Raw genomic sequence first — 26,398 nt, 5'->3', positions numbered from 1 at the left:
ATCTTATTGGGCATTATTACTCTTCTATAAAAATACTATATAAATGTAACTGATTTCTATGAAATAACATTTTACCAAAAAATTATATTTTTTGTTTAAAATTAACATAAAAATAAAAACCAGTTTATTAAGAATATATGATTCATTAAAAAGCAAAATATAAATCAGATAGTAAAGTTGTCAAATGTATATAGCATGATTGGAAAGTTGTACTGATCCTTTGTCCTGGTCTTTATTGGCACTCTTGGAGCCTAAAGAATGGCAGAATTTCCATCGCTTGAGTTTCTTGAATGACCACGTGAGCTCACCAACACTGCTCTGCCATGGGCTCCTTTCTGTTTGCTGTACTTCATGTAAGGGAGAAGTAAGCTTTCATTATAGTAAATGACTGGGAGTTCTGGGTTTATCTCTTCCACTTAGCCTTTCCCTACTGTAGCTTTGAAACCGAAGAGCTTAATAAATAACATCAAATACCAGTGTCCTTTAATTTGGTTTTGTCACAATCAATGTTGCCTGCTTTCTTCCAGGTCTTCTTTTTCTATTACAGTTTACAATTGCTTTTTGGATAAAGGATTACTGGGCTTTCTTAAAATAATTTGCAACATCAGTGATGCTGTAGGTTCACAGTGCCAGAGATCAGGAAGGCTCAACACCCCTCAGTAGAGTCTGCCCAGTGAAGAAAGAGGAAACAGAAAGGTGGGAAAAAGTACATGAGATACAGGGATAGAAAGAGAAGCCTGGAAACTGAGGGAGAGGTATTTCAGTAATCTGATTTTAACCTTCATAAATGTCATTTGCTGAATGAATTCTTAATGTGAAAACTCACGGAACATGTTAGGTAATATCACAGAGGGAAAATTAAAAAGAACCAATGGAAGTAACACAATTTGATATAGATTATATTGTACAGTCAGTTCCCAGTGGTAAGGAAGTATTCTCTGCGAGTAATCTGGCGGGTCAAATGTAAGAAGAAAGACCACTGTCACTATTTGATAGCAATTTGAGGACAGTTGATGCTAAGCATCTAATATTAAATATATATTTTAAAAGAGAGTTGAAGACATCATTTTTAGTTCACTTTAAAACATTGGAAGCCGGGCGTGGTGGCGCACGCTTGTAATCCCTGCGCTTGGGAGGCGGAGACAGGAGGATCGCGCAGGTTCGAAGCCAGCCGCGCGCGCTGGCTTAGGAGACCCTGTTTCCAAAAATGAAAATGAAAAAATAGGTCTGGGAGTGTAGCCCGGAGGTAGAAGGGCTTCCAGGAACCCCAGTACCACCAAAAAAAAAAAAAAAAAAAAACCATTGGAAACTGAAAGATTGTGTTGTAAAGCAAAAATACATTATTTTTAAAGATAATTTATACTTAATAACTAATAACCTAGAAAACACTTTTCAGTGGCTTTATGCCTTCACAACACTTGGTGGCTCACGCTTGTAATCCCCGCACTTGGGAGGCAGAGACCGGAGGATCATGCAGATTCAAAGCCAGCCTCATTGACTAAAGAGACCCTGTTTCCAAAAACAAAAAAGTATAAAATAGGTCTGGGAGTGTAGCCCGGAGGTAGAAGGGCTTCCAGAAACCCCAGTACCATGGGGAAAAAAAAAAAAAAAAACTACTAACTTAAAATGTACTCAAAGACATGTAATGCCAGGTGTGGTAGCACAGGTTTGTAATCCCCGTGCTTGGGAGGCATAGACAGGAGGATCGCCAAGGTTCAAAGCCAGCCTCTCTGACTTAAGAGACCCTGTTTCCAAATAAAAATATAAAATCGGTCTTGGAGTGTAGCCTGGAGGTAGAAGGGTTTCCAGGAACCCCAGTACCACAAAAAAAAAAAAAGAAAAAAAGAAAAAAAAAAGCAAATGCACTAAAAATCTCATAATATTGCCTTCTCTGCGACTAAGTAAAGTTTTTGGGACCCATCCCCAAGCTACACACATACACACACACACACACACACACACACACACACGCACGCACGCACGCACACACACACCTAAATTTGAAACATTTTTGTTACCAAGCATTGTTGATAAGGGATATTAATTTTTAAAATGTACAAGAAAATCTAATTTGAAATGGTATAAACCAACCTGCTATTAATGATATCACCTGGTATGGATTGACTTGTGTTCGCTCCACATTGATGTGTTGGGGCCCTAACCTTCAATGTCACTATGTTGGGCTTGCAGGAGGTAATGAAGTTTAAATAAGTTCAATGAAGGTAGGAAACTGATATGTTAGGGTCGGTGTCCTTATAAGAGACACTAGAGGGTTTGCACACTCCCTCCCTGTCTGAACACAGGGAGGAAAGGCCACCTGAGCACACATGGTGCCCTGATCAGCTCTTTCCAGCTTCAGGCTGGGGGATGATAAAGTTCTGTTTAACGCACTGGTCTGTGGTGTCTTTTGGCAGACTAGAGCATGCCCAAATGTATGAAGGAGGACTATGATCTGTTCTGATCTGGCCCTGGCTACATTTCTCTCTCATTACATGGACTATACATTCTGCAGGGTATTATCTTCTTAGGCTTTATTCCCTCTTAGAAACAAAAATGAATGCAGCAGTACCAGGCTTTACATCACACACTAATACACATGCCCACTCTTCATCAGTCATTGAAGATGCACTCAGTGTCTTTAGTTCTCCCATGAAGCTGGAGAGGGATCAATCCCACTCATGCTCAAAGGCTGCTGCATTCCCATGTGAAAGGAATTAAAGGAAGGCTCAGAATGAACCCATACATTTCACTACAGATATCACCGTGTAAAACACATGGAAACACAACTCAATTAATATGCCCCAAACTAACTCTTCCATCCTTTCTCAACTCTTTATTTTTTTTTTTTACAGAAAACAGACTATTCCCAAAGATAGTAGAAAGATTAAGAATACCTTATAAGGAAGATCTTCCTGGTTGATTCCTATTATAAATAACCTACATGAATAACATCTTATTCTTCCAGATTTGCAAGAAAGAAACGACCAAATTCAATGTAGTATCCCTTTCTATATTTAAATGCTTTGAAGCAGAGCTTTTGATGTTTAGATAAAAGTTCTAATTACAAAATTCCCTTAATATTTTTAAAGTGAGCATTTGGGGTACTTCTAGGTTTGGGCTACGTAAAACATACTTATTAAATTCTCTTCACATGGCTTTTGGTAAGATGTAGTTGGTGAGCCATGGGTGTATGTTGATTCGACTTTAGAATATAATGTCACATTGACTTCAGAAGACTTTCGAGATGTTTCCACTCACGTTCAGTGTAGCAGTAGTGTTAATAGTTCCATATCCTCTCCAGTACTTGGTATTAACTATCTTTTTCTTTTTAAGCTGCTTTAGTGAGGATATAGTAGCTTTACAGTACAGCTTTAAGTTCCCAATAAAATGAAGTTAAGCACATTTCCATATTTTTTTGGCCACTTGGATATCATTTTATGAAAGGTACAGATCAGTCCTCTGCCCTTTTTGGGGGGACAGGTTGACTTTTCAGGATATTTTTATTGATTTAAATGAGGAAATAAAAAAAATTTAATTATTAAAAAATAATAATAAATAAATAAATGAGGGATATATTGTGAGTAAAAGCCCTTTTTATTGTATATAGGTTGCAAATATTTTATGCCATTGTGTGGCTTATATTTTCATGTCAATGGTGTCTTCTAGTCATAAAACTTGTTAGTTTTTCTGTAGCCTAATTTTGTGAAAGTGCTTTATGTGTCCTTTTAAGAAATTTTCCCTATTCTAAGGTTTTGGAGTAGAATTTCTACATTATCTTTTAGAAACTTGTTTTCTTTTTTCTCCTAGAATTTATTTTTATATTTAATATGAGGCAGGGATCAATGTCACTTTTTTCCATATGCATAGCTAACAGACCTTATACCTGACCTGGTGTGTGTGTGTGTGTGTGTGTGTTTGTTTTACTGGTGATTAAACCCAGAGGCATTCTACCTTCAAGCTATACCCCCAGCCCTTTTTATTCTTTATTTTTGAAACAGGGTCTTACAAAGTTGCTGGAAGGTTTGCAAAGTTGCTACGGCTGGTCATGAACATACAATCATCCTGTCTCAGCCTCCCAAGTATTGGCATTCCAGGCATGCATGACTTTGTCCCACTCTGATAAAGCTTTTTTAAAAGCAATAAATGTTGATAGGCAGTCCTTGACTTGGCAATAAAATTTAAGAATGTTTCTTTTAACTCATCTCTCTTGTGCTTCATTGACTTTATAGAGGGACTGAGATTTTGTTTATATCCTCTAAGGTTGACACTCTCTAAGACATATCAACCATCTGTAGGCTGAGGCAGCAGTGTATCCCAAACTTCTGCAGTGTTCTTTGAGCCTGCACAACAAGTCTGGAATTCTCTTCACAAAATGAGTTCAAATCTCAAATTCTTTGCTTTGCTAATGGGAATCAGGTCTCAGGTCTTCACTTGTGCAGCTGCGGGGAGGGGGGCGATCAGCCCAGGAGTTCACAGACAACTTCATGGAATGTCTTTTTCTCTCTCTGTTATCTCCCAGGCCCTCTCTGCTTCCCTGGGCTTTGCTTTCCTATTCTCCACCCAGAAACATTCCACTTTCATAATTGTACAGTCTCCTGTGTTGGGAGGACAAAAGAGAGAAGGTGGTGGTGTTTACAGGCCCCTCTGTAACCACAGCTCCGCCATTTATAGGTGATTCACTCCTTTACGCTTTGGTTCTTACAGCTTGCAGTTCTTTGCCATTGTTGTTGCTGCCATTGTTTATTCTGTGGAACTGCCTACACATGTGAACTAAGGGAAAGATTTTAAAGATGGGAGCGAGTCTCCTCGCTTTTTTGTTTCAGAGTTTCCTGGCCAGAAGTAGAGGATTCTTCTCTATCTATACCACAGTACTGCTTTCAGTATTTAAATTGCCTTCCGTCCTGGTCAGGGAATACTAGATGGGAAAGAAAGTGGTAAACGTCTAAATTGTTCAGTTGTATTTCAAGTCCAGGTGCTGTTTCCTGCTCTACCTGCTGAATTAAATAGCAAATAGCTACCTGTGCATTTTATTCTGGTTTTATAGTTGAATTCAGTGAGAGATGGATATTTATACATGTCCTAAGGCTGCAACCCTATGTATAGTTAATTGATTTTGACAATCTTTCAAAGGCATTTGAAAGGAGAAAGACCAGTATTTTCAATAAATTATGCTAAACCCATTGGAATTCCACAGAAAAATAATGAATTTTGGGTTATACTGCTATCAGAAAAATAAACAAATAAATATAAAATATAAAACTTGTGCTTAGATATAGCTCAGTGGAAAAATGCTTGCCTAGTATGTGCAATGCCCTGAGTTCAATAACTAGCATTTAAACTCTTAAAAAGAAAATGTATATATACTCAAGTTGAACAGAGTCCTCAGCTCTAACTTGAAAAGCAAAACCAATAAAAATTTATTGGATTAAATCAAAATTAAATATTTTTCTATGAAAGATATTAAGTGAAAGAGAAAAACAATTTAGACTATGAGTAATATTTGCAAATAACATATATGGCAAGAAAGTCATATCCAGAATATATAAAGAACATTCAAAACTCAACAGTAATCAAAAACAAAAGATGGGCAAGGATTTGAAAAGGATTTCCTCAAGAAGATAAAAGAATAGTTACTAAATGTGTAAAAAGATATTCAATGTCATTAGCCATTAGGGAAGTGAAAATGAAAATCAAAACAAGATACCATCCATCACACATCTATCAGAAGGGCTTTAAAATTTCTGAGAGGACCAATCACTCTTGGAGATGTGGAAAAATTGGAAACCCCCTGCCATGCTTATATCAATGGGAAATGGCAAGTCACACTGAAACATGGCAGCAGGTATTATAAAGATGCACATATACTTCCTCTATGACCCAGTAATCCCATTTTCAGGTATGTATCCTGGAACAATGAAAACTTATGTTTGTGCAAAACTATACAAACATGTGTTTGTCATGAAAGTATTATTGGTAGATGCCAAAAAAAGTAACAATCCACCTCTCTCCATCTCTCAGATAAACAGAAATAGTGATACCTATCCTAAACTGGATAATTTTGGAAAGGAAAGGCTGACTGCCATGACAGTAATGTTCAGGTAAGGCATGTTGGCCTCCAGGTGTTAAGCAGTATCTGGTCAAAGTGTGAAGTTACTGCGGTGACTCAGAGAAGTCTGTTTCTGCCTTTAGTGATCCAGACCTCACATTTGCATATTAGAATTACTGCTTTATCTAAATTGTAATAAACTCTGCATTATCACTCGTTTATTCCCACCGCATTAAATACTTTGATTTATAGGAGGAGTCGAGACTTAGTTCTAGCTTCTTCCACAATAAAGCCATGGAGACCATTTCAGAGTGAACCTCCAATACAGTAAAAAGTCACGAACTGTTTCCATTTGATTAAAGTGGAATCTTTATGTCCTACTGCCATTAACATATTCGTTATCACACTCTCACTTTTGAAAACGAAGACTCTTGTTTATTTCCACCCTGCACAGTGCTCTCTGCCTACAATGCTCTATTATATTTCTTGTTCTTTTTTGAACTTTATGCCAAATGCCACTTCTGGGTTATGCCGCTTTGACGTAGGCACTCTCATTATTAATGATACAGGCTTACTTCTCGTCCTCTAGGGACGTGAATTTCTTCGTTTTTCTCTTTCAAAATATCCTATTAGGACATGATTAAGTGTCTTCTTTCTGGCAACCTTCTTCACTGTGTTAACTTTGCATCGATCCATCGTGGGCATGGTCATTTCCGCGGTCACCTCAGGTTGCTTTTTGGTTTTGTTTCTCCACTGCTTAATTCATACTGTTTATTTGCTTCTGCGTTCTTTAGATTCCTCTACCTAAACCTTTCCTTTTATTTATTTTGATTAATTAACTGATTAATTAATTTTGTGGTACTGGAGATTGAACTCAGAGGCATTCTACCTCTGAGCTACACACCCATCCCTATTTGATTTTTTTTAAATTTAAAACAGAGTCTTGCAAAGTTGCTGAGGCTGGCTGCAAATCTGAGATTCTCCTGTCTCAGCTTCTCGAGGACTAGGTTTACAAGTATATGTCACCACTCCTGACTTAAACCTTTCAAATTCCTCCAAATTATGTTCATATCTCTTGTTCTGTTACACCCACACTAAGATGGCTATAGTTTTTTTAAAAAATCCCTGTGGTTTATAATAAGCATTAGTGAGAACCAGGAGAAAATAATGTCTCATCCTTTCTGCTAAGACTCCCTGACACTGCAAAAATTTGTGCACAGCTTATCAAGAAATAAAAGAAAGAGGAAAAATGGGCAAAATTTGCAATGAAAAAGGAGCAAGTTTAGAATATTAATATTGAAAATTTATGCCAGTACACTTGAAAATTAAACAATTTCCTAAAGGAAATCAATTACAAACTATGTTAAGGGAAAAAACAATACCTGAGTAGACTCATAAATATGAAAAGTAACTAAATTGAAAGATTTATCAATAAAATTCATATAATAATAAATTTAAAGGCCTTAACAAACTTATAGAGTTTTACAGGTCAGTTCTACCAACCTTCCAATGAGAAAATGCCATTGAGCCAACTAGTGAAATTTACCTTTCTAATCTCTAACTGTGGCTCCTGCTTCTGAATCCTGAAAAGAACCACTGTGCTCTGCTGAAACCACTCTTGCCCTAGCCTGTTCTTGATCAATGTGTATGACAGAAATATCAAGACAGGCCCATTCCTTGGAAATCAAGACTCTCCTAATGGGTGATTTGTGCTAAAGGACACTCCACTGTTCTCACTGAACAATCTTAGAACTAACTGCACTCCCAGGCTCTTTCACTCAGCTTCTTCCTCCTTCCTTCTCCTTCTTCTCCTTCTCCTACTTCATTTTCCTCTTCTTTACAAAAGGAGGTCAATTGCTGTGATCTGAAAGCCTCCCAATTATCTCCTTTGCTCCCTCCTGAGCTTTCCCTCTCAGGAGCCTTCCTAATATATTTATTGCTTCTCTAATTCCATTTTGGTGTGTGCTTCTCCATGGACTCATGGTCTGAGTCATAAAGAGGTAAGATGGGGATGTGAAGGTCACTCAGAGCTTGGCAGGCTAAGAGAAAAGCACCCATGTTGTTAGGTAGAGCACAGCCAGTCCCTGGCAGAAGGTTTAAACTGCTGAAGATTTCATCAGTGGAGTCCTGCAAAAAGGTCCAGATGAAGGAAAATCTGCTACGTACTATGATAAATGATGGGGAAATGACTTCGAAAAGAGTAGAGTTGGCTTATTGTTTTTATGTTGTATTGATACTTTCAGAAAGAAACTGAGAAATGGGAGGCCTAACAAAAATTACTAGCTAAATATAAGAGCCAGAAGGTCTCTTGGCTTTTCATTTCTGACCGTGGAAGAGCCATCATGGATAAGTAGCAGACTAAGGAACTAACTGTTAAAGTTTCAAAGCTCAAGAGATGACAGAATGCTCAAAGCAGGCAGTTCTGTTAGGCAATGGCAAAGACCATGGCTGACACTAGAATATCTAGATGGAAGCTTCTGGGGATGCTGATGCTGATGCTGATGCTGATGCTGCTCAAGTGCCTCCCTAGTACTAACCAGCACTCTGCCATGCTGACAGAAACTGAGTGCTCTCTTCTCTCTGAGGTCACTGGTGCTCCCTCACAAGCGGCCACCACCACTTCCTTGCTGGGCTGCCAGACCAATAACCAGGGTTCAAGCAGAGAATAACCCATATGATATGATAAGAGAGGAAACAGATTGTAGACTTGAGGAGCAGCAAGAACTATCAATTAGCAAGCATTTATTAACAGGAGCTATGGGAGTATGGACATATTTGGGTTTGGGTATTTGACTAAGATGGAAGATGGAACAGCAGATAAGACAGACAAAGATTCATTGACTTTGGTGCATATTTTCAGGATGATAGGAGATGTAATGCCCAACTGAGGATTCCAGAGGATGATACAAACTTGTTTCTGGAGTGACCCTTAGAATCCTGGAAAAAGCAATGGCCAATACAAAGTGAAATGGAAATGTCCAAGTTGCTCTGGCATATGGATTAGAAAGGATTAAAAAAGCCAAAGATGGAAAATATACTGGAGTGGATATATAAGGTCAGAAGAACTACCACGCAGTTGAGTTCCACGGGAGGGCCAAGAGGCCTCACCATTCACCAGGGTCAATAGGAATATGCTGATGAGAGGGGCACTAGCATCACAAAGCAGCTTAGTGTTGGCTTTCTTTTGTAGACCAGGACTGAATATAGGAAATTCAGTCTCAGGGCCAGGTTTGTCAATTACCATGAAGTGATGGGCACTGGCAGACAAGGTGTCAGAGGGCGGACGTTTTAAACTGGCCTTACTGCTACAAACTAGGAACAACGATTACCATAATTAGATTAAAAAGGACATAGGAGCTGACAAGCGAACTGGTCCACAGAGAGTTGTAAAGATAACTAGTGAGGTGTAGTGTAATAGTTTAAGTTTGGAATATCCTCCTAGCCCTCATGGGCAAAAGGAAGCAATGTTAGAAGTGGGGCCTGGTTGCTAAGGGGGCTCTTGGGGTGTCTCCTTGGGGATTCTATAAGGTCACTCCTCCCCATGCTTGCTCTCTGCTTCCAGCTGCAAGGATGTGAGAACAGAGCCTTGTACTCTCCTCTCTATTTCCTGCCTCCATGCCTTGAGTTCTGCAGACCTGGCATGACATGGACTGAACCTTTAAAATCTCCAGCCTGTGAGCAAATAAATCTTTGTCCTCCAAGCTATGTGGTCAGCTCTTTAGTTTTACATCAGTAAGAATGTTGACCAAGACACATGGCTTCCTGAAGGGCAAAAGAGGTAGGCAGCCAACAGTGGTGCTAATATTTAGGATCTTGTTTCCTTTCAAGGAAGAATGGAGGAAAGGGATGCTGAGGGTGGTTGTTCCAAGAGACACTCATGCTACTCTATTCAGTATCCAAGACTTATTTTTCACCTACAGAATCCACTGACCAAACAGGTGGCTGGGTCAAAAGGAGAAGGAACCCTGAAACATCTTGAAAATTTCATAAAATGATCTCTGAAAGAACTTAAAGCCATATACTTGAGATATACCCAGGTATATGTGTGGGTGTGTACAAAGTTCAAGGAAAATAAACAATTATTTTGAGTATTGTTGGACCTGAGGTCAGAAATGACACAAATACTCATGAATCAAATCTCATCATGGCCTCTGATTAGTGTTGGGTTGTGAGAGTGAGGGAGGCAAATAGCAAACTGTGGTTCATACTGGGCCAACTGTGTCTATGAATCCAACCAGTGATGACGTTCTCAGTCCATAAGGGTATGATTAGAATAAAAGTACAGGGTAGTTGGAGTCATCACTCTAGGATGTCCTTAGCCTTAGAGTGGCCTTAGAGTAAAATGACTCACAGCAGGAAAGACCAAGTGGCAACCTCTGAAACTGTCCCACCTGGGCCACCCAATAAGTATGCCTAGTGGTATCATGAAAATTAGTGCCACAGAAGTACGACAGAAGAAATAAAATGACAAGTAAAAAGGAGACAAATGGAAAGAAGAGGAAACATAGTTTTAATTCTGCCTACTTTCCCAGGCCTGTCCATGCCCAAGGTAGTTCTAGTCCCAGGGCTATCATTGCCAAATTTGTGGGAAATATGTAAATCTTAAGAGTTATCAAAAAATTATCCATTTAAAAATTACCGTATATACTGTTAATCGGGTCATGTAATAAATACATTAAGCAAAGAATGCCATGGTATAATCCCTTAAGTGTGTATCATCTTTCATAAATAAATCCATCTGTGTCTCTGACTGATGCTTGCTAAAATTCCTTTTCATCACATGCATCAGGAACCTAAGCTGATCAAGGTCTCCTCTCCAGGAAATTCTCAGATCTCCTCTAGTGACACCATCATTAAAATCCTACTACAGCTCCATTTAACTTATTTCTTTAAAATAAAAAAATTAAACCTCTGAGATTCAAACATATTTACTTTTCCATTTTACACAACAGAAAAATCTCTGTAAAAAATAATTCCCATCAGTTGTCATCATTTGCTATATTATATCACAAACCCTAACGATGAGCAAGAACATTTTAATTCTGTGTATGAAAGGACTGGGATGTAGAGAAGCTAGGTGACCTACTTAAGATGGCACAAAAAGCCAACATCAGGGCCAAGCTGTATCTATAAATGATCTCCCTAGTGCTGGCCCAATTATGTTCACCACTAGAACTATGTACAATATAAAGGCAAAAAACTTGCACAGAGTTTGAGAACTGGCCCCCATAGAACTGATAAAACTGAAAGCTACACATTTCCTCACCTCTGCTAGCCCCAAAACTAGGTTAGAAACAGGAATCTGCAGAAATGGTGGCCTGACTGAAGGGCACCCCTACACGCTAACCTCTTTAAAACTCTCTTTTCAAACTTAGCAGTGGCCTTCTAAGAAAATAAATAATTAATAAACTCTAAGACATTCTGTCCATGTTTTTTTTTTCTTAACAATGAAATGATTTTTAAATTATCTAATTTACATTTCATTCCTGGGAGAAATTTAAATGACAAAGGGCCCATCAAACATATCTGATCTCACACAATTATTAGAATATTTTATTTCACTCTGTTCATGATGACAGCCTAATAAACAGATGTGGTACACATTAATACTAGCTTTCTTTTGCTTAATAAAAGGACTATTGAACTTAAATATGCACACAAATCTAAAGGCTTAAAATAAAACCCTAAACATTTTAATAATTTACATATATATTCAATTTTGTGAATTTTCACACGTAGCTGAACTTTTCAGTATCTTTCTAGCCGTACTATTCAGCATCAAAAAGTCATTTCATTTTAATGCGTCTAATGCTTATTCAGTTGTAACATCTTGCATTTTCTAAAAATACCTTGTAACTTTGCTAATAGCCTTAAAATTCATTTATATTCTGAAGTATAATGTCAGGAAACATACATATATTTAAGATGCTCTTCAAATTTCATTTAGAGATAAATTTAAAATATGAATAAAATTCCACTGATAAATATGTTTATAATATTACTTCTGAAGATTAACAAATTTTCAGAAACACGGACGTAATTTTTTTTTTTCAGAGAAAAATGACCAACACTGCAAAAGGTTTGGGCAAAAGACTGTGGATCAATGAATGGGGAATATATATGTCAACTGAAGAAAAGAATTTAAAAATCTGAAGGGCTGTAAGTGGAGATGAGAGATTGGGCATGTTATGTTTGGGCCCTGTGGGTAAATTAGAAGAGATATTATAGGGAGACAGATTTCAACTCAATTATAAAGAACAATTAGTTATCTGATGATAGAAAATGCTACCTCAGGAGACAGTGAGTTTCCGGTCATTAAAAGCGCTCAGGCATAAGCTAGATCAACGGTTGTGCAAATCATTTCCACAGGCCAAATGCAGCCCGCCAGATGTTTTAAAATAAAGTTTTGTTGGATCACTGCCACTCCCATTGGTTTTAATATTGACTCTGGCTGACTTAGTACCATAGAAGGAATGTTACATAGATGCAACAGAGACTAGATAGATTATGAGTCTTGAAATATTTACTTTCTGGACTTTAACAGAAAATATTTGCAGACTCCTGTGGCAACGTCATAGGAATTCAAATACTGTATGGAAATATGGAGAAGATAACCGATAAGAAAATGATTAACTGGCATTTTAAGAAAGTGCCTCATGTGCTAGTTTCAAGAACTGAGTTAAGCTGGGCACAACTCAATGGTGGTGCATGCCTGTAAACACAGTACTGGAGAGGCTGAGACAGGAGGATCACAGATTCCAACACGGCCTCAGCAAGTAGTGAGACTCTCACCAACCTAGTGAGACCCTGCTTCAAGGTAAAAATAAAATAGTTGAGGGGATAGCTCAGAGGTAGAATGCTCCTGGCCCCATACTATAAAAAAAAAAGAATTGATTGAATTGTACAGGTTCTTTATAAGTGGTATGAGCCAAATTGGTAAGTGGAAGTAGATATACATATTGCACTCTGTTTTCAAATTTGTGTGCCATGGTGTGGGCTGTGTCTGCCAGAAGGAGTCATGTTTGTCTCATTTGCACAAAGGTACCCTAAGGACCAGCATGAGCTACATACAACCATAAGAATGTTTATTAAAAATAATAACATCTCCAACATCCCACAACACAGATACTGTATTGATGAAACTCAGCTTCTTCTCTCAACAACATGCTTCATTACTGACATCCCATGGAAAAGAAAAGAAATGTTCCCTGAAAAAAAGTTTTCACTTTATGAGAAATTCCTAGGACACTGCCCTCTCTTTCAGAAAGACTCGTTGTATATTAGCATATTAAAAGCCCTGAGATATAATGTTGTTGAAAACCAACAAAAAATAAATGAAAGAAAAGCCCAATTTAACTTTAGTATATGCAACATTTTCCAAAGTTACTTAATTGCAGAAACCTTCCCATCAATATCTACCCTAACTAACATTCTGAGGATCCTACCATCCATAGATACTATAAGTCATGTTCTGGGGAAGGCTGTGCAATTCAGTTTCATTCACGGTGCTTCTAGATTACAAACTCCTTCAGGACAGAGAACACTTCTTATTCACCCCAACTTTAGCACGTTGCTAAGCACATATGATCATCATGTAAGAATTAAATTGATTTAATTCTAGTATGCTGAATTTACATAGTATGCGGACCTTTCATTTCATTAATTTAAAAGTAGGCTTTACCTCTTGATGTGTCATGGACAGAACGCTGTCCTCTTTCCTCTGAGCCCATGCCCCATTTAGTGGTACAGCGGTAAATTAATCTTACACAAGTACATCTGGAGTATTATTTTCTTCCTCTACTCTGTGGTATATCAGCATATAAATGTACATATTCAAGACATAGAATGATTTTAAGGGGAAATAATTAATAAGTTATCTAACAGGTTGACGGCCTGAACAATTTCAGAGTCGATAAAAACAAATTACCTGAAGAAGGTGACGAAAAACTGCACAAGGTCCATGATTGTATTGTGTTGTGAGAATGCAATCTGAAAAATCAAAGTAAGACACAGTATGAAACTCAGTGACTCCAAGTTCTTCTCCAAAACCTGCCGTGATATTGTAACTCACTTCTAAGTTGTCAAGGCATCTGGAGTCGCCATATTATAAATCAAATAAAGGCTGGCATGAAAACTTTATCTGGAATAACTAACATATTCAAGCTAATGATGGTCTTCGTACAGGCTATGGTTTTAAGTGGTCAAAAACTATTATAAAATTATCGCATGAATGTGAATTAATAATTCTACGTGAAATGCTATGACAGATTAAATATCTCTGACTAAAATATGCAACTGAGTTTCTCCGTCTAGCACTGATCAAGTTTTCAATTAACATAACATAATTCATTGTAAAAACAAAACAAAAATTCAACTCTATTACAGGAAACTGAAAGGATTTTTTTCTATATCCTTGTTCATGCAAATATTTTGTTATGTACCATCAAAGAATAAAATGTCACATAATTTCAGATTTCACATTACTAGTAATGAATTATGAAAGGTGAAACTACCAAATAAGTTAAAAGTGTTCTCTGTTTCAGCTGACATTTCTGGAGGAATAATCATATAGTGTACTGGGTAAGAATGGAGCATATGAGTAGATATAACTAATTCTGAAGGACAGCTCACTAAACAGCTTTGCATATTTTAGAACATTGCTTGTGTCTCAATTTTCCTATTTGCAAATGGTAGTAATAAAAGCATCTACCTCATGGTGCTAAAGAACTGAATTAATCGGAATTTAAAATAGAATAGAAATTCATTGTTCACAATAATATCTGGTGTACAAAACATACAAAATAACAAATGATTAAACTTTTCATATTATGTATAAATAAGATGGTCAGCCCAAGTTTTCCCATATAGCTGAAGCTGAACCATTGGGGAACTGATATCTATTTTTATTTTAATAATGTTTTTTTTTAAAAATCTTTCAATAATACAACAGAATTTCCACTTTTCAAATTAGACAAATAAGGATGAGAATTCTCTCCAGATTCAAACAACTAAAATATTGGACAAAATATAGAATATAACCTATTTCCAACAATGGAAGGTGGCAGAGGAGAGCTGTCATCGCAGAGCAAAGGAAATGGGCCCTATGATTGTTGCAAGTTTCAGTGCAATGAAGGAACACTATGGAATTTCGGTGGCTTTCCAAATCAAGAAATTTAAATATTTCCATTTTGCTTTTTAGTGCTAGTGAGCAAACCCAGGGCATTGCACATGCTAGGCAAGCATACAACCACTGAGCTACGGCCCTATTTCTTACATAATATAAAGAATTACAGTCAGTTAAGAAGGTGGTTAACTTTTTTGGCATATACAAGCAAGCTTAAATATAGTAACATTCATTTCCAACAAGCCTCTGAGCAACTGAAGAATTATAAACACTTTTACAAAGAGCAAAGAAAGATAATTGGGATTGGAGATTGGTTACACATGAAACTATCTTTAAAGATTAAAGAAAAATAAAACATATTTTAAAGTGGAAAAGAGACATTTGAGTTTTCTCCCAAGGTGGTCATCCACAAATTGTGGCAGAAATGGAACTTATCTTTAATAATTTAAATTCATGGTAAGAGAATTCTAGATATACAAATCAAGAACTAATGAGATAATATTCTAATAATAATTATTTTCAAATCATAACAAAAGATATTTTTTTGGTGGTACTGGGGTTCCTAGACACCCTTCTACCTCCGGGCTACACTCCCAGACCTATTTTATATTTTTTAAATTTGGAAACAGGGTCTCTTAAGACAGCGAGGCTGGCTTTGAACCTGCACGATCCGCCTGTCTCTGCCTCCAAAGCGCGGGGATTACAAGCGTGCGCCACCACGCCCGGCAAAAGACATTATTTTGATGAAGACAAATTTTCATAGGAAGTAATCTTAGCCCATGTTGAGTGTAATGTTGAGGAGATACAACATGCCCAGTGTTTGTAGTCAGTGTACTGTCTGGGTGCTACGGCCTTAGGCTGAGCTGCTACTGGCCACTTAGCAAGAGCGTCAGTGCTGTAATGCACTGTGCAAATCTCCTACATGTTTCTTCACACGAGACTCTATAAGAAATACCATAGGAAAAAAAACACCATCTCTTGTTGGTAGCATTGTTAGTCATCTGCTTTGAGGTCACCTTGGTCTGGCTTGGGAGGGGCATGACTGGCCACCCAAGTGGAACTGCACACAGCTCACTGCACACAGTGAGCTTCCAAGGACCAAATGGGACGGAGAACTAGGGACCCTGATGGGTAAGCAAAGACCAACGGCTTCCTTGTTTACCCTTTCCTTGCCTGATTCATCTGTGACTACCTTGGTGTTCTTCCCTAACTCACCCCATGATTTCTTTGTTATTTCCTGTGATTAATAATATCTTAAAATGTTTTGGTTATAACCCTCAATAAAAGCAAGGTGCTGATGGAAGGATGTCAGGAGTAGAGACATCTCTCTCCTTCCTGGCCTCCCCACTCCCCAGCTGCCATGTTGACTCCATTGTCATTCTTTTTGGTGGTACTGGGGATGAAACCCAGGGGCCTTCTACCTCCTGGCTATACTCCCAGACCTATTTTATATTTTTTATTTGGAAACAGGGTCTCTTAAGCCAGTGGAGGCTGGCTCGAGCCTGCGTGATCCTCCTGTCTCAGCCTCCCAAGCGTGGAGATCACAAGTGTGCGCCACCACGCCCGGCCAGACCACTTTTCATCAGTCAACACCAAAGCCATCCACTACAGTCTCTGGCAGTTCACCATCAGATACACGGTTTAAAAGCTGAGACTGGTCGCCGGGCGTGGTGGCTCACGCTTGTAATCCCCGCGCTTGGGAGGCGGAGACAGGAGGATCGCGCAGGTTCAAAGCCAGCCGTGCTGGCGTAAGAGACCCTGTTTCAAAAATATAAAATAGGTCTGGGAGTGTAGCCCGGAGGAAGAAGGGCTTCCAGGAACCCCAGTACCACCAAAAAAAAAAAAAAAAAAAAAAAAAAAAAAAAAAGCTGAGACTGAATTGATTCTGGAAATGAAAAGCAGATTCAAGGATGATTTGGTAGAACTGGTAAATAGGGCCAGGCGGACACTAACTCAATTAGATTCCCTTTTGCTCTTTTTTGAAAACATGCATCAAGGTTCATCTGTTGGAAACACAGTTCTCAAATTCATATGTCGATCGTATGTGGAAATAATTACAGTTTGAAGACGCAATGAGGATGGATTCCAGTGAGGAGATTAATGCCATTATAAGAACAAAAAGCCAGCCTTGAGTTCCCAGGCTCTCTCCTACTCTCAGTATGATGCCCTCTACCATGCCACGACGCAGCGAGAAGGCACGTCCAAGATGCCAGCACTTTGAAACTGGACTTCCCAGGCCCTTCCAAAGAAATCAGAAGGCCAAACAAGCACAAAGAAAGAGAAGGCCACTTAAGGAGTCTGGCCTGTGGTCTCTACAAGGCTGGCTCCTCCTCATCAAGGTCTTTCCTTGCATCTCACACTTTTCTTTTTCTTTCTTTTTTTTTTTTTTTTGCAACTCTAATGGACAGCTTCATTCTTTTGCTATTATCACAGTTGACCAAAGATCTTATCTTTCTCTACAATGTTTGAGTGTTTGTGTATATAAACATACTAATGTTTGTGTATGAATAGGCACATTGTTACTGTCAAATGGACTGTACTTTTCATGTAACTGAAGTTTATACCTCCACAAGACAAATATTAGTACATTTTCCCACAATATTTTCTTTGAAATATTTATAAATTGTGTATCCACCATCTATTTATCTATTTATCTATTTATCTTCTGTATAGATAAATCTAAATAAAATCAAATTCTTCTTTTTTATTTTTTTCCTTTTAAATTGTTTTATTGGTGCATTATATTCAAACATCATATTCGGGTAAAAACCTTGTGTGCGGATCTCACACTTTTCAAAGACACTCATCTAAAGTAGGTGCCTCCCGCCTTACTCTGCAATACCGTGTGGATCTTTTCCTTTTGATACAACAACCTCAAATTACCTTATTTCGTCAGTTGATCATTAAACAATTCTCACTAAAATGTAGGCTCTTTGAGAAGAGCTACCATGCTCATATTGTTCATGCACTGTTTTAGTACCTAGAACAGTACCTCATATATAGAACACAGTGTTTAATTAAAATTTGCTGAATAAGTTCCAGATCGAAATTTAGCACAAGGGTATCATATCCCCTTATTAAGACCCAGGAAAATAAGGGAGAAGTGCTATTGAAATATTAAAAATTACTTATTCTTATTTGAATTTCTAATATAAATAACTCATGGAGTAAATGAGTACTTCCCAATTTCAGATGATAAATATTTGTTATTCTTTTATATCTATTTTTATTGGTGCATCATACTTATACAACATAGTAAAGTTCAAAGTGATATAAACGTATGTGCACACAGCACTTGGTGAACTTCTTTCCCTATCCTCCTCCCCTTCTCCATTCCTTCCCTCCCTCCCTGACCATATTAGGGACATTATAATGACGCCTTTCACACATATGGATAGAAAATTATTCGAACTATTTCCTTCCCCGATCCTCCTTTTTGCCTTCCCCTCAGTTTCTTAATTTCAACAATGGACAATTTTAACTATGTTGATTTCTGTTATTTTCTTTCAGAAGGTAAATGTGAGCAGATTACAGTATTCTACTTTAAGTTAAATGGTACTACCTGAGACATTATTTCTTTAACTATGAAAAACAAATACATTAAAATATTTAGAAGCATTTAAGAACAGCGAGACGAATCAGTAATGACAACAATATACTGAAGTTGTAGTTTCCCTGAGAATCACCTCAGGGTAGAGAGTGTTTCTGACCATAAAATCTATAAATATCTACTTAGATTTCTTTTGGCTAATATCATGGCTAGAACATGGCTCTTTACAAATAACATTTTTTATTTTGGTTCCGTGGTCATTTCCATGAGAAAGATGGCATGCTTATACAAGTAGCATTTAAGTTTTCAAAACTTTAGCCATTATAAATGCGTCTTTAAAATTCTCTATTCTGTGATGATTTTATTTAAATTATCCAGTGATTATTCAAAGAAATACAGTCAAAAGCCAGAGACCAATTGATGGTAAAATTTTGCAATACCTTCATTTCCCCAACTGTTTAAAAGTACCCACAAATAATAATAAGGCAGTATGCCAAAAAAAAAACTCAGCTGAAACTACAATAACAGATAATAATACACTCTGTCCATTTGAATCTAAATTCAAGTTCATACTATAAACATGTTCAAGATGTAGTAGCTGTATTTAAGATACTCTATATTTTCCATGAATGAATAATGATGATCAATAATTTGAATTTTATAGTTTGATGAAAAAAGTTATATGAAGTACACTTGAATAGAGAAGTAGATTAGACGCTTGATATTTACCACAAATGTCAGAATATGTAGGAAAAAGTGTCCTTATTTTATGAAGGATAAATTGAAATGTTTGTGAGAAATGTCAACTTGCCATACATAATAAACTCTGATATAATATTTGAGATAAGCAAAAATGAAATTATAACATAAAGGGATGGGCTGAAGTTACCAAGTTCATGTAACAAATTGAAGATAAAAAGAGGGTCGTCCAAACCACTTTTGGATTAAAGTCCTTCAAATGCTGACATAAGACCATTGTTACATGATGGAAATTAGTCAACCAACCATACCTTAAAAGAGAAATGGGCTAGGTTTTAGGCCAGCAAGTTGTGATCTTATTAGGTTATATTATTACTTATTCAAAAAACTACCACAAAAATAAATATAAGAAAGCTGGGGCTTAAATTAGCTATAACTGTATAACTGGCTAAGATTAAGATGATATTTTTTCCTGATATATATATGTTGATTTATAAAAACTAAAGGAAGCATTTTTTTCTGGAGTAAAATATAAGAAATAAGGATACTAGCCAATTCTGCATAAGCATGCAACAAATGACTTTGGTTATAATCTTTGAATACTGTTTAAAAATGTAATGATTTCTGCCAGGAGTGGCGCACGCTTGTAATCCCTGCGCTTGGGAGGCGGAGACAGGAGGATCGCACAGGTTCAAAGCCAGCCTCCCTAGCTTAAGGGACCCTGTCTCCAAATAAAATATAAAAACAGGTCTGGGAGTGTAGCCTGGAGGTAGAAGGTGGTACCCCAGTACCACCAAAAAAAAAAAGTAATGATTTAAATTCTTATAAAGAAACACCTTAATGTAGACCCTCATATTTCACTTCCCAGTTTAATACACAAGCTTAATAAATCTTGTCTTCCATCTCAGAGCCCTCTGATCATTCTTCACCCAGATGGCAAAAAATGCTTTTGTTTTTTTTTTTAATTTTGCACTGAAAGAGGTTTCTATTAATTCTCTTCCTCACACTTCTTTGAGCCCTTGTTTAAATTCCCTTAGTGTTTTTCTATTGCTTTTAATTTAGAGTCCAACTTCCTTAATACAGAATATAACAGTCTTCAGAAATTGGCCCTTGCCTCTTTCTGTATTAGGTAACAATATGGCAGGTCTCAAAACTGGACATACATTCTCAAGTCAAAACAAATTTTCTACAGTTTGAATTTTGAAGGAGAATTGGGCGTTTAAATTTTTCTACTACAAAGAAATGAAGGAACTCTTAGATGTACTTTACAAATAGAAAATTTTAAGAAGTTGTTCACAACACAATTTCATAATATTTTATTCTTGTACCATCTTATCTAATTCAAACAATTTCATTCCTTATAAAGAACACCATTAAATCAACATTAGATAATAGGATTTTTAAGGAGTCAACAATTTTTTTCTGTAAAAACAGATAATATATATTTCCAGCTTTATAAGCAATATGGTCTCTGTTTTCACTACTTCACTCACTGCTATAATTTAAACTTGAGATGTCTTCTTTCAACTTCCAGAACATTTGTACCTAACATAGTTTGCCTTATCTTGTAACCATCATAAATTTGCATTTCTTCCTATATTTTAACTACTTATTCTATATTACTTAAACTATTGCTTTAATTAGCATGGTTATAAAATTTCATATAATAGTTAAAACTGACCAATTTTCATTACCACTTTTGAACCTATACCAACCTAGATTTAATGACCAAATAAATGAAGCTTAAAAGAAAAAAATACATATTTTTAAAAATATGTATGATATATTCCTCTAGCTTATAATAATTGAGAAGTTAGCAACAGTTATAATAATTAGTTAAAATAATATAATAATAAGTAATTACCTATGGGGTAATTTTTAATTTTAGAAGCACATTTTATTAAGTCAGTTAATTATAAGCCTTACTTTTCAAACCATACTCATAAGATAAACTTCCTCTTTACCTCACTACCTACTTAACCAGTAACTTTTCATCTTATTTTGTGCTCAACTGACTCATCTTCTATGTTGAAAATGGCAATACATTTGTGATAAAAGCGAAATACCAGCATTAAGATTCAGTTCTTTTTCTATTTAGTTCTGCACAGCTTAACCATTATTAGTAAGGGGATATCACTAGTGTAGATTGAAAATTAGAATTTGAAAACTGAAGACTCTTAGCATCATCCTCACCAAAAAAAAATCAAATTTAAATTATGACATCACTTTGCAGATTGACTTAACAGTGAATTACCAAGTCCCATTTACTCAGAAACAGGTAATTTAGATCCAATCTAATTTAATTTAATTTAAACTGTGATATATAAATGTTGATGAGCAGCACTGCTGTTGGGGAATACAAAGTACTTAAGTTAAATGCATTCTTTCTGGTTTTGAAGTTATTAGCACGGCAGCTATTGTAATATATGGGTTTTTCACTTGTAATATATGTCAAGATTTTCTTGCATGGAATTATAAGTCATAAAGAATAAGTGTTATCAAAATAAAATCTGATTTCAGAAACTCAAGATAATCAACCCAGTTGCATAATTCCCAGATTTCCAAACAAAAAATTCCTATTTAATCATCAGATTATTGGCACATTTATTACACAGCATTGCTGTTTGCCTCAGAGTCACAACTCTGAGAATTTTTTAAGAAAATTGAATGCTAATGTTTGACAATATACAGGACAATAAAGAAGTTTGTTCTAAATTATAATAATTTACATTAAATTAAAACAGCTTTCCAAAATACATAAATTGATAAAATAGCACATTAAAACAGCAGAGGCTCTCCAGGACTAAATTAATATCTGATTAACTGTGTACAAATAGCCACCTACTTAAAATCACCTACTGTGGCAAAAGTATTATGTATTTGACACAAAACACAATCATTTTATTCCTAGGACTTCATTAGTAAGCAAAAGACTTACTGTTGTATAAGAAGTAAACAAGTAAAATATGTATAATTCAAGAACAGAAAGTAACAGAAAAGCCTAATTAGTCATCAAAAACTTGTTACAATACAAAAAATAAAAAATCCTCAACTAAGATGTTTAGTGTTTACTCTTCAAAATCAAAAAATATATATACAACTAGTAGGTTTTTGCAACAATATTGCTAGAATAATAATAAAAAACTGGCTTTTTAATTTACCAGTAATTTTCACAATCTTTAACTACATAAAGTTTGCATGCCATGATAACTGCCTGTTTAAAATGTAATATTTTATTTACTAAGTTAATTAATGTAAAATTAAAATTAGGAGTGATAAATTAAGAAAAGGACAGGAAGCAGGTAAGAAATGAAAACATATTTGATAGTACAACTTTAATAAAAACTATTTTAGTAAAAAAAAAAAACTATTTCAGCCAGGCACAGTAGCATACACCCATAGTCCTGGTACTTAAGAGGCTGAGACAGGAGGATTGCAAGTTCAAGGACTGAGACAGGAGGATCACAAGTCCAAATACTTGCAACTTAGCAAGATCTTGTCCCAAAAAGAAAGGGTTGTTTGTAGCTCAGAGGCAGAATGCCCCTTTTTCAATTTCTAGTAGCAAAAGGGAAAAAAAAGTAAAAAGAAAAAAAATCTGATTTTAATAAAAATAAACAGTAAAACATAATTTAAGTCAAGCTATTTCAGATTAGGTTAATCCAATTTGCATGTATGTTTGTTGACCCTAATTCTAAAGACAGAACACACATTTGTGATATTTTTGTGTGTATATATTACATATAAAAATCCCATATTCATTAATACCTATATATTTACAATAATCTACTAGATTTCAAAAAATAAAAATTTGAAATGATTATGTTCATACGCAAAGGGCATGTCTTTCATCAGATTTGACTTGCCTAGAAAAGCTACTGCCACCTAAAATAAAGGACACAAGTGAAATGAACGCCAAAGTCTCTCCTAAGAAAATTCACAAATCAAATGCATAGCACTTAACGCTGCATCCCAACAATTAGCATGTATCTTCTCTACAGTATTTCTGGATGTAATAAAACCTTCACTCCTACACTTTGGAAGTGGAGAGTTTCACCACTGAATGGGGTAAGCGTTTAGGACAATTCTATTCAATAGAAATTCTGTCTTAAATTGCACTATGTTTCCCCGTTATTATCTATTGACTGATTTTTATTTGGTCTCTAGAGATACACAGAAATAGTTAAAACTCCATTTTATGTAAAAATTCCAATGCCTTCAACCTTGTTTTTATGATATAATTTCCAGATTTACTTTACCTTTCCTGGATGCATTTCAGTTTGTCGGTGCCATGTTTTTTGTTATTGTTGTTGTTGTTTTTGGTGGTACCGGGGTTCCTGGAAGCCCTTCTACATCCGGGCTACACTCCCAGACCTATTTTTACATTTTTTATTCGGAAACAGGGTCTCCTAAGCCAGCGCGCGTGGCTGGCTTCGAACCTGCACGATCCTCCTGTCTCTGCCTCCCAGGCGCGGGGATTACAAGTGTGCGTCACCACGCCCGGCTGTCCATGCCATGTTAATATGCAGGAACCAGTACTAAATGTCATCTACATATTCTTTAAACCAGTGACCTAAAAAAGGTTCTTCAGCAACGACAATGGACAGCATTTTTTTGACAGTAAGTAAGCTTTTGTGATTGCTCTTAAACATCCAAAAAGTTGAACACGGTGACACATGCCTGGAATCCCAATGTTTAGGAGAGAAAGACAGGAGGATCACAAGTTCAAGACCAGCTTCAGCAATCTAGTGAAACTCTCGGCAACCTAGCAAGATGGTTTCAAAACAAAAAATTAAAAGGGCTGAGAGTGTACCCCGGGGTAGAATGCCCTTGGGCTCAATCCCAAGTGCCAAAAAAAAAAAAAAAGGGAGAATGGGAAGATGGGAGATTTAAGAAGTAAGCTGGCTGTGAAAGTCGAGTGGTTTTAGAACAGATGCCTTGTGTTGAATTATAAGTTTGAAAATAACTATTTTCTAGTACTCTGAAAATTTCATTTGACTGATTTTTAACCTCTCCTAGAGCATGTGAACCATTGGTTCTTATGTAGACTAGTGGCTGGCCTTCCACTTCAAGCTACTTTTCTTTTATATACACATTCACTGGTGCGTTATATTCCACATCACAATATCATTCGTAGTGATACTGACACACATGCATAGCACTTGGTGGGTTTGTAGCCAATCTTCCTTGGACCAAAAATTTGACCAAGAATTTAAAGTTATCCTCAGAAGTATACTAACATATATAAGAGAAATGTGAACAATGTTGAAATAAATTTAAAAATAAATGAAATACAGAGTAGAACAAGTAGATATATGAAAAACAGATTAATATATTAAAGGACCAGATTAAAGAGGGATAGAGGGAGAAGAAAAAGATGTAAAAAAAAAACCTGAGAGATATTATATCTGATAGAAATAAAAGTATGATCAGACAAATTGAACCAAGACTCATAATTGCAAAGAAAAATAAAATGGAAAATATTTGAAGACATAATGGGCAATACTGACTAACCACTTCCTATACATTTCGTTTTATATACATTACCTTTTTAATCTGCCTAACTGTTCCATGGTAGTGTGGTAGGTGGTCTTCTAACCCACTTCCTACACATTTTGTTTTATATGTGTTAACTTTTTTAATTGTCTCACCGTTCCATGGTAGTGTGGTAGAAAGACTTCTAACATGGACCAACCTTCCCACCCTACGGTGCATGCACACTCCACAATTCTTCTACCCAGGGCATAAGTGGATCTGTGAATGTGACGGGAACTCACTTTCACAATGGGTTACATTATCTAGTGAGAGCGATGGAATCAATACCAATCTCAATAACAAGTAGAGAAAAGCAAAGGGGCGTGGGGCCTGGAGGAAGCGCACCAGCTGCCGTGTGCACATGAATTCCTATTACTCTCTGCCTGTGTGTGGGGTGCAATTACAAGGCACAAATAAACATACAAGAAAAAATAGTTACTCTGGTGACCATTACATTATATCAGACTTCATCTGAATAGATCTAAGAGACAGTTAAAAGAGACAGTGTCTTGCTGGGCCCCTGGCAGAAAATGGTGGTCAGCTTCTAGGGGCTAATCTCCTGCTACAAATGAGATTATGGCCTCCTGACTCAATGATTACAGCCTCGTGAAACATTGAACAGAGGACCCAGCTGACTGCTGTCCAGATTCTCAACTCACAGAAACTATGCAGGAGTAAATGGTTATTTTTTCAAGCTGATGGATTTGGGGTAATTCACTACCCAGCGAGAGAAACTGGTAAAGAGAGGCCCTATTATGGCCTTCAGCTTTAAGTAGGAAGAAACTGAAGTATGGAAACTTCAAAAAACAAAACTGAAAACAGAAAACCCCTTCTGATTCCATCTGTTAGTTGTCAAAGGAGAGTTTGACATTGAAATTGGCGTAAGACCTGTTTTTAATCCTATTATTTCCTGCCACTGAGAAATCAAGCAATTGTCACCTAGAATCTCAGATAAGAATATTCGCATTACACTAGCACCGGTTAATAATACTATATGCAATTTACCTTGTACAAAATTAATTAATTACACATTGTAAGAACACAGTGAGGGGAGTCTCTTTCCTTACATTAATAGCAATTGTCTAATTTCCTAGTCAAACCTTTGCTAGGTTCAAAATATAAAAACTAATTACACATATTCTTAATCATGAAATATTTACACACTTTTATCAAGGTTATGGATACTTGTTGATTTGGGGATACCTGCAAATGTCTCCTAATCCAACAAAATTAATGTTTTGTTTTTTTTTTCTCAGTGGAGTAGTGAATCCAAGTCCCATACTTTCCAGTATGGACGCCAAAAAGCCCTTTGTAGATGAAATTGGGCTCCCACCTCTCTGGTGCAGTGGCAGGTGAGACAGCTGACCTACACTTCTCAGGTGGACTTGGGTCTTGAGTGAGTAATTACGGGTGGGGCTGGCAAGACAGTGAGGTGCGGCTTTGTTAA

The 26,398-nt window shown here is 36.5% G+C and overlaps 1 protein-coding gene across 1 annotated transcript in view; it reads right to left on the bottom strand.

Annotated features, from left to right (window-relative positions):
* ATRNL1 (attractin like 1) overlaps positions 1-26,398 on the bottom strand; it is a gene marked incomplete at both ends in the record, with an annotated part of 644,309 nt that overhangs the window by 379,009 nt on the left and 238,902 nt on the right. Inside the window, one exon of the mRNA XM_080694289.1 lies at positions 13,974-14,035. Within this exon, the coding sequence (XP_080550415.1) occupies positions 13,974-14,035 (62 nt within the window). The remainder of the gene's footprint in view (positions 1-13,973; positions 14,036-26,398) is intronic.

The sequence above is a fragment of the Muscardinus avellanarius genome, assembly GCF_963383645.1.
Source record: "Muscardinus avellanarius genome assembly, chromosome: 4".
Classification (NCBI taxonomy): Eukaryota; Metazoa; Chordata; class Mammalia; order Rodentia; family Gliridae; genus Muscardinus; species Muscardinus avellanarius.
The sequence above is the reverse complement of the archived record's forward strand: the minus strand, read 5'-3'. Positions and strand labels throughout refer to the sequence as shown.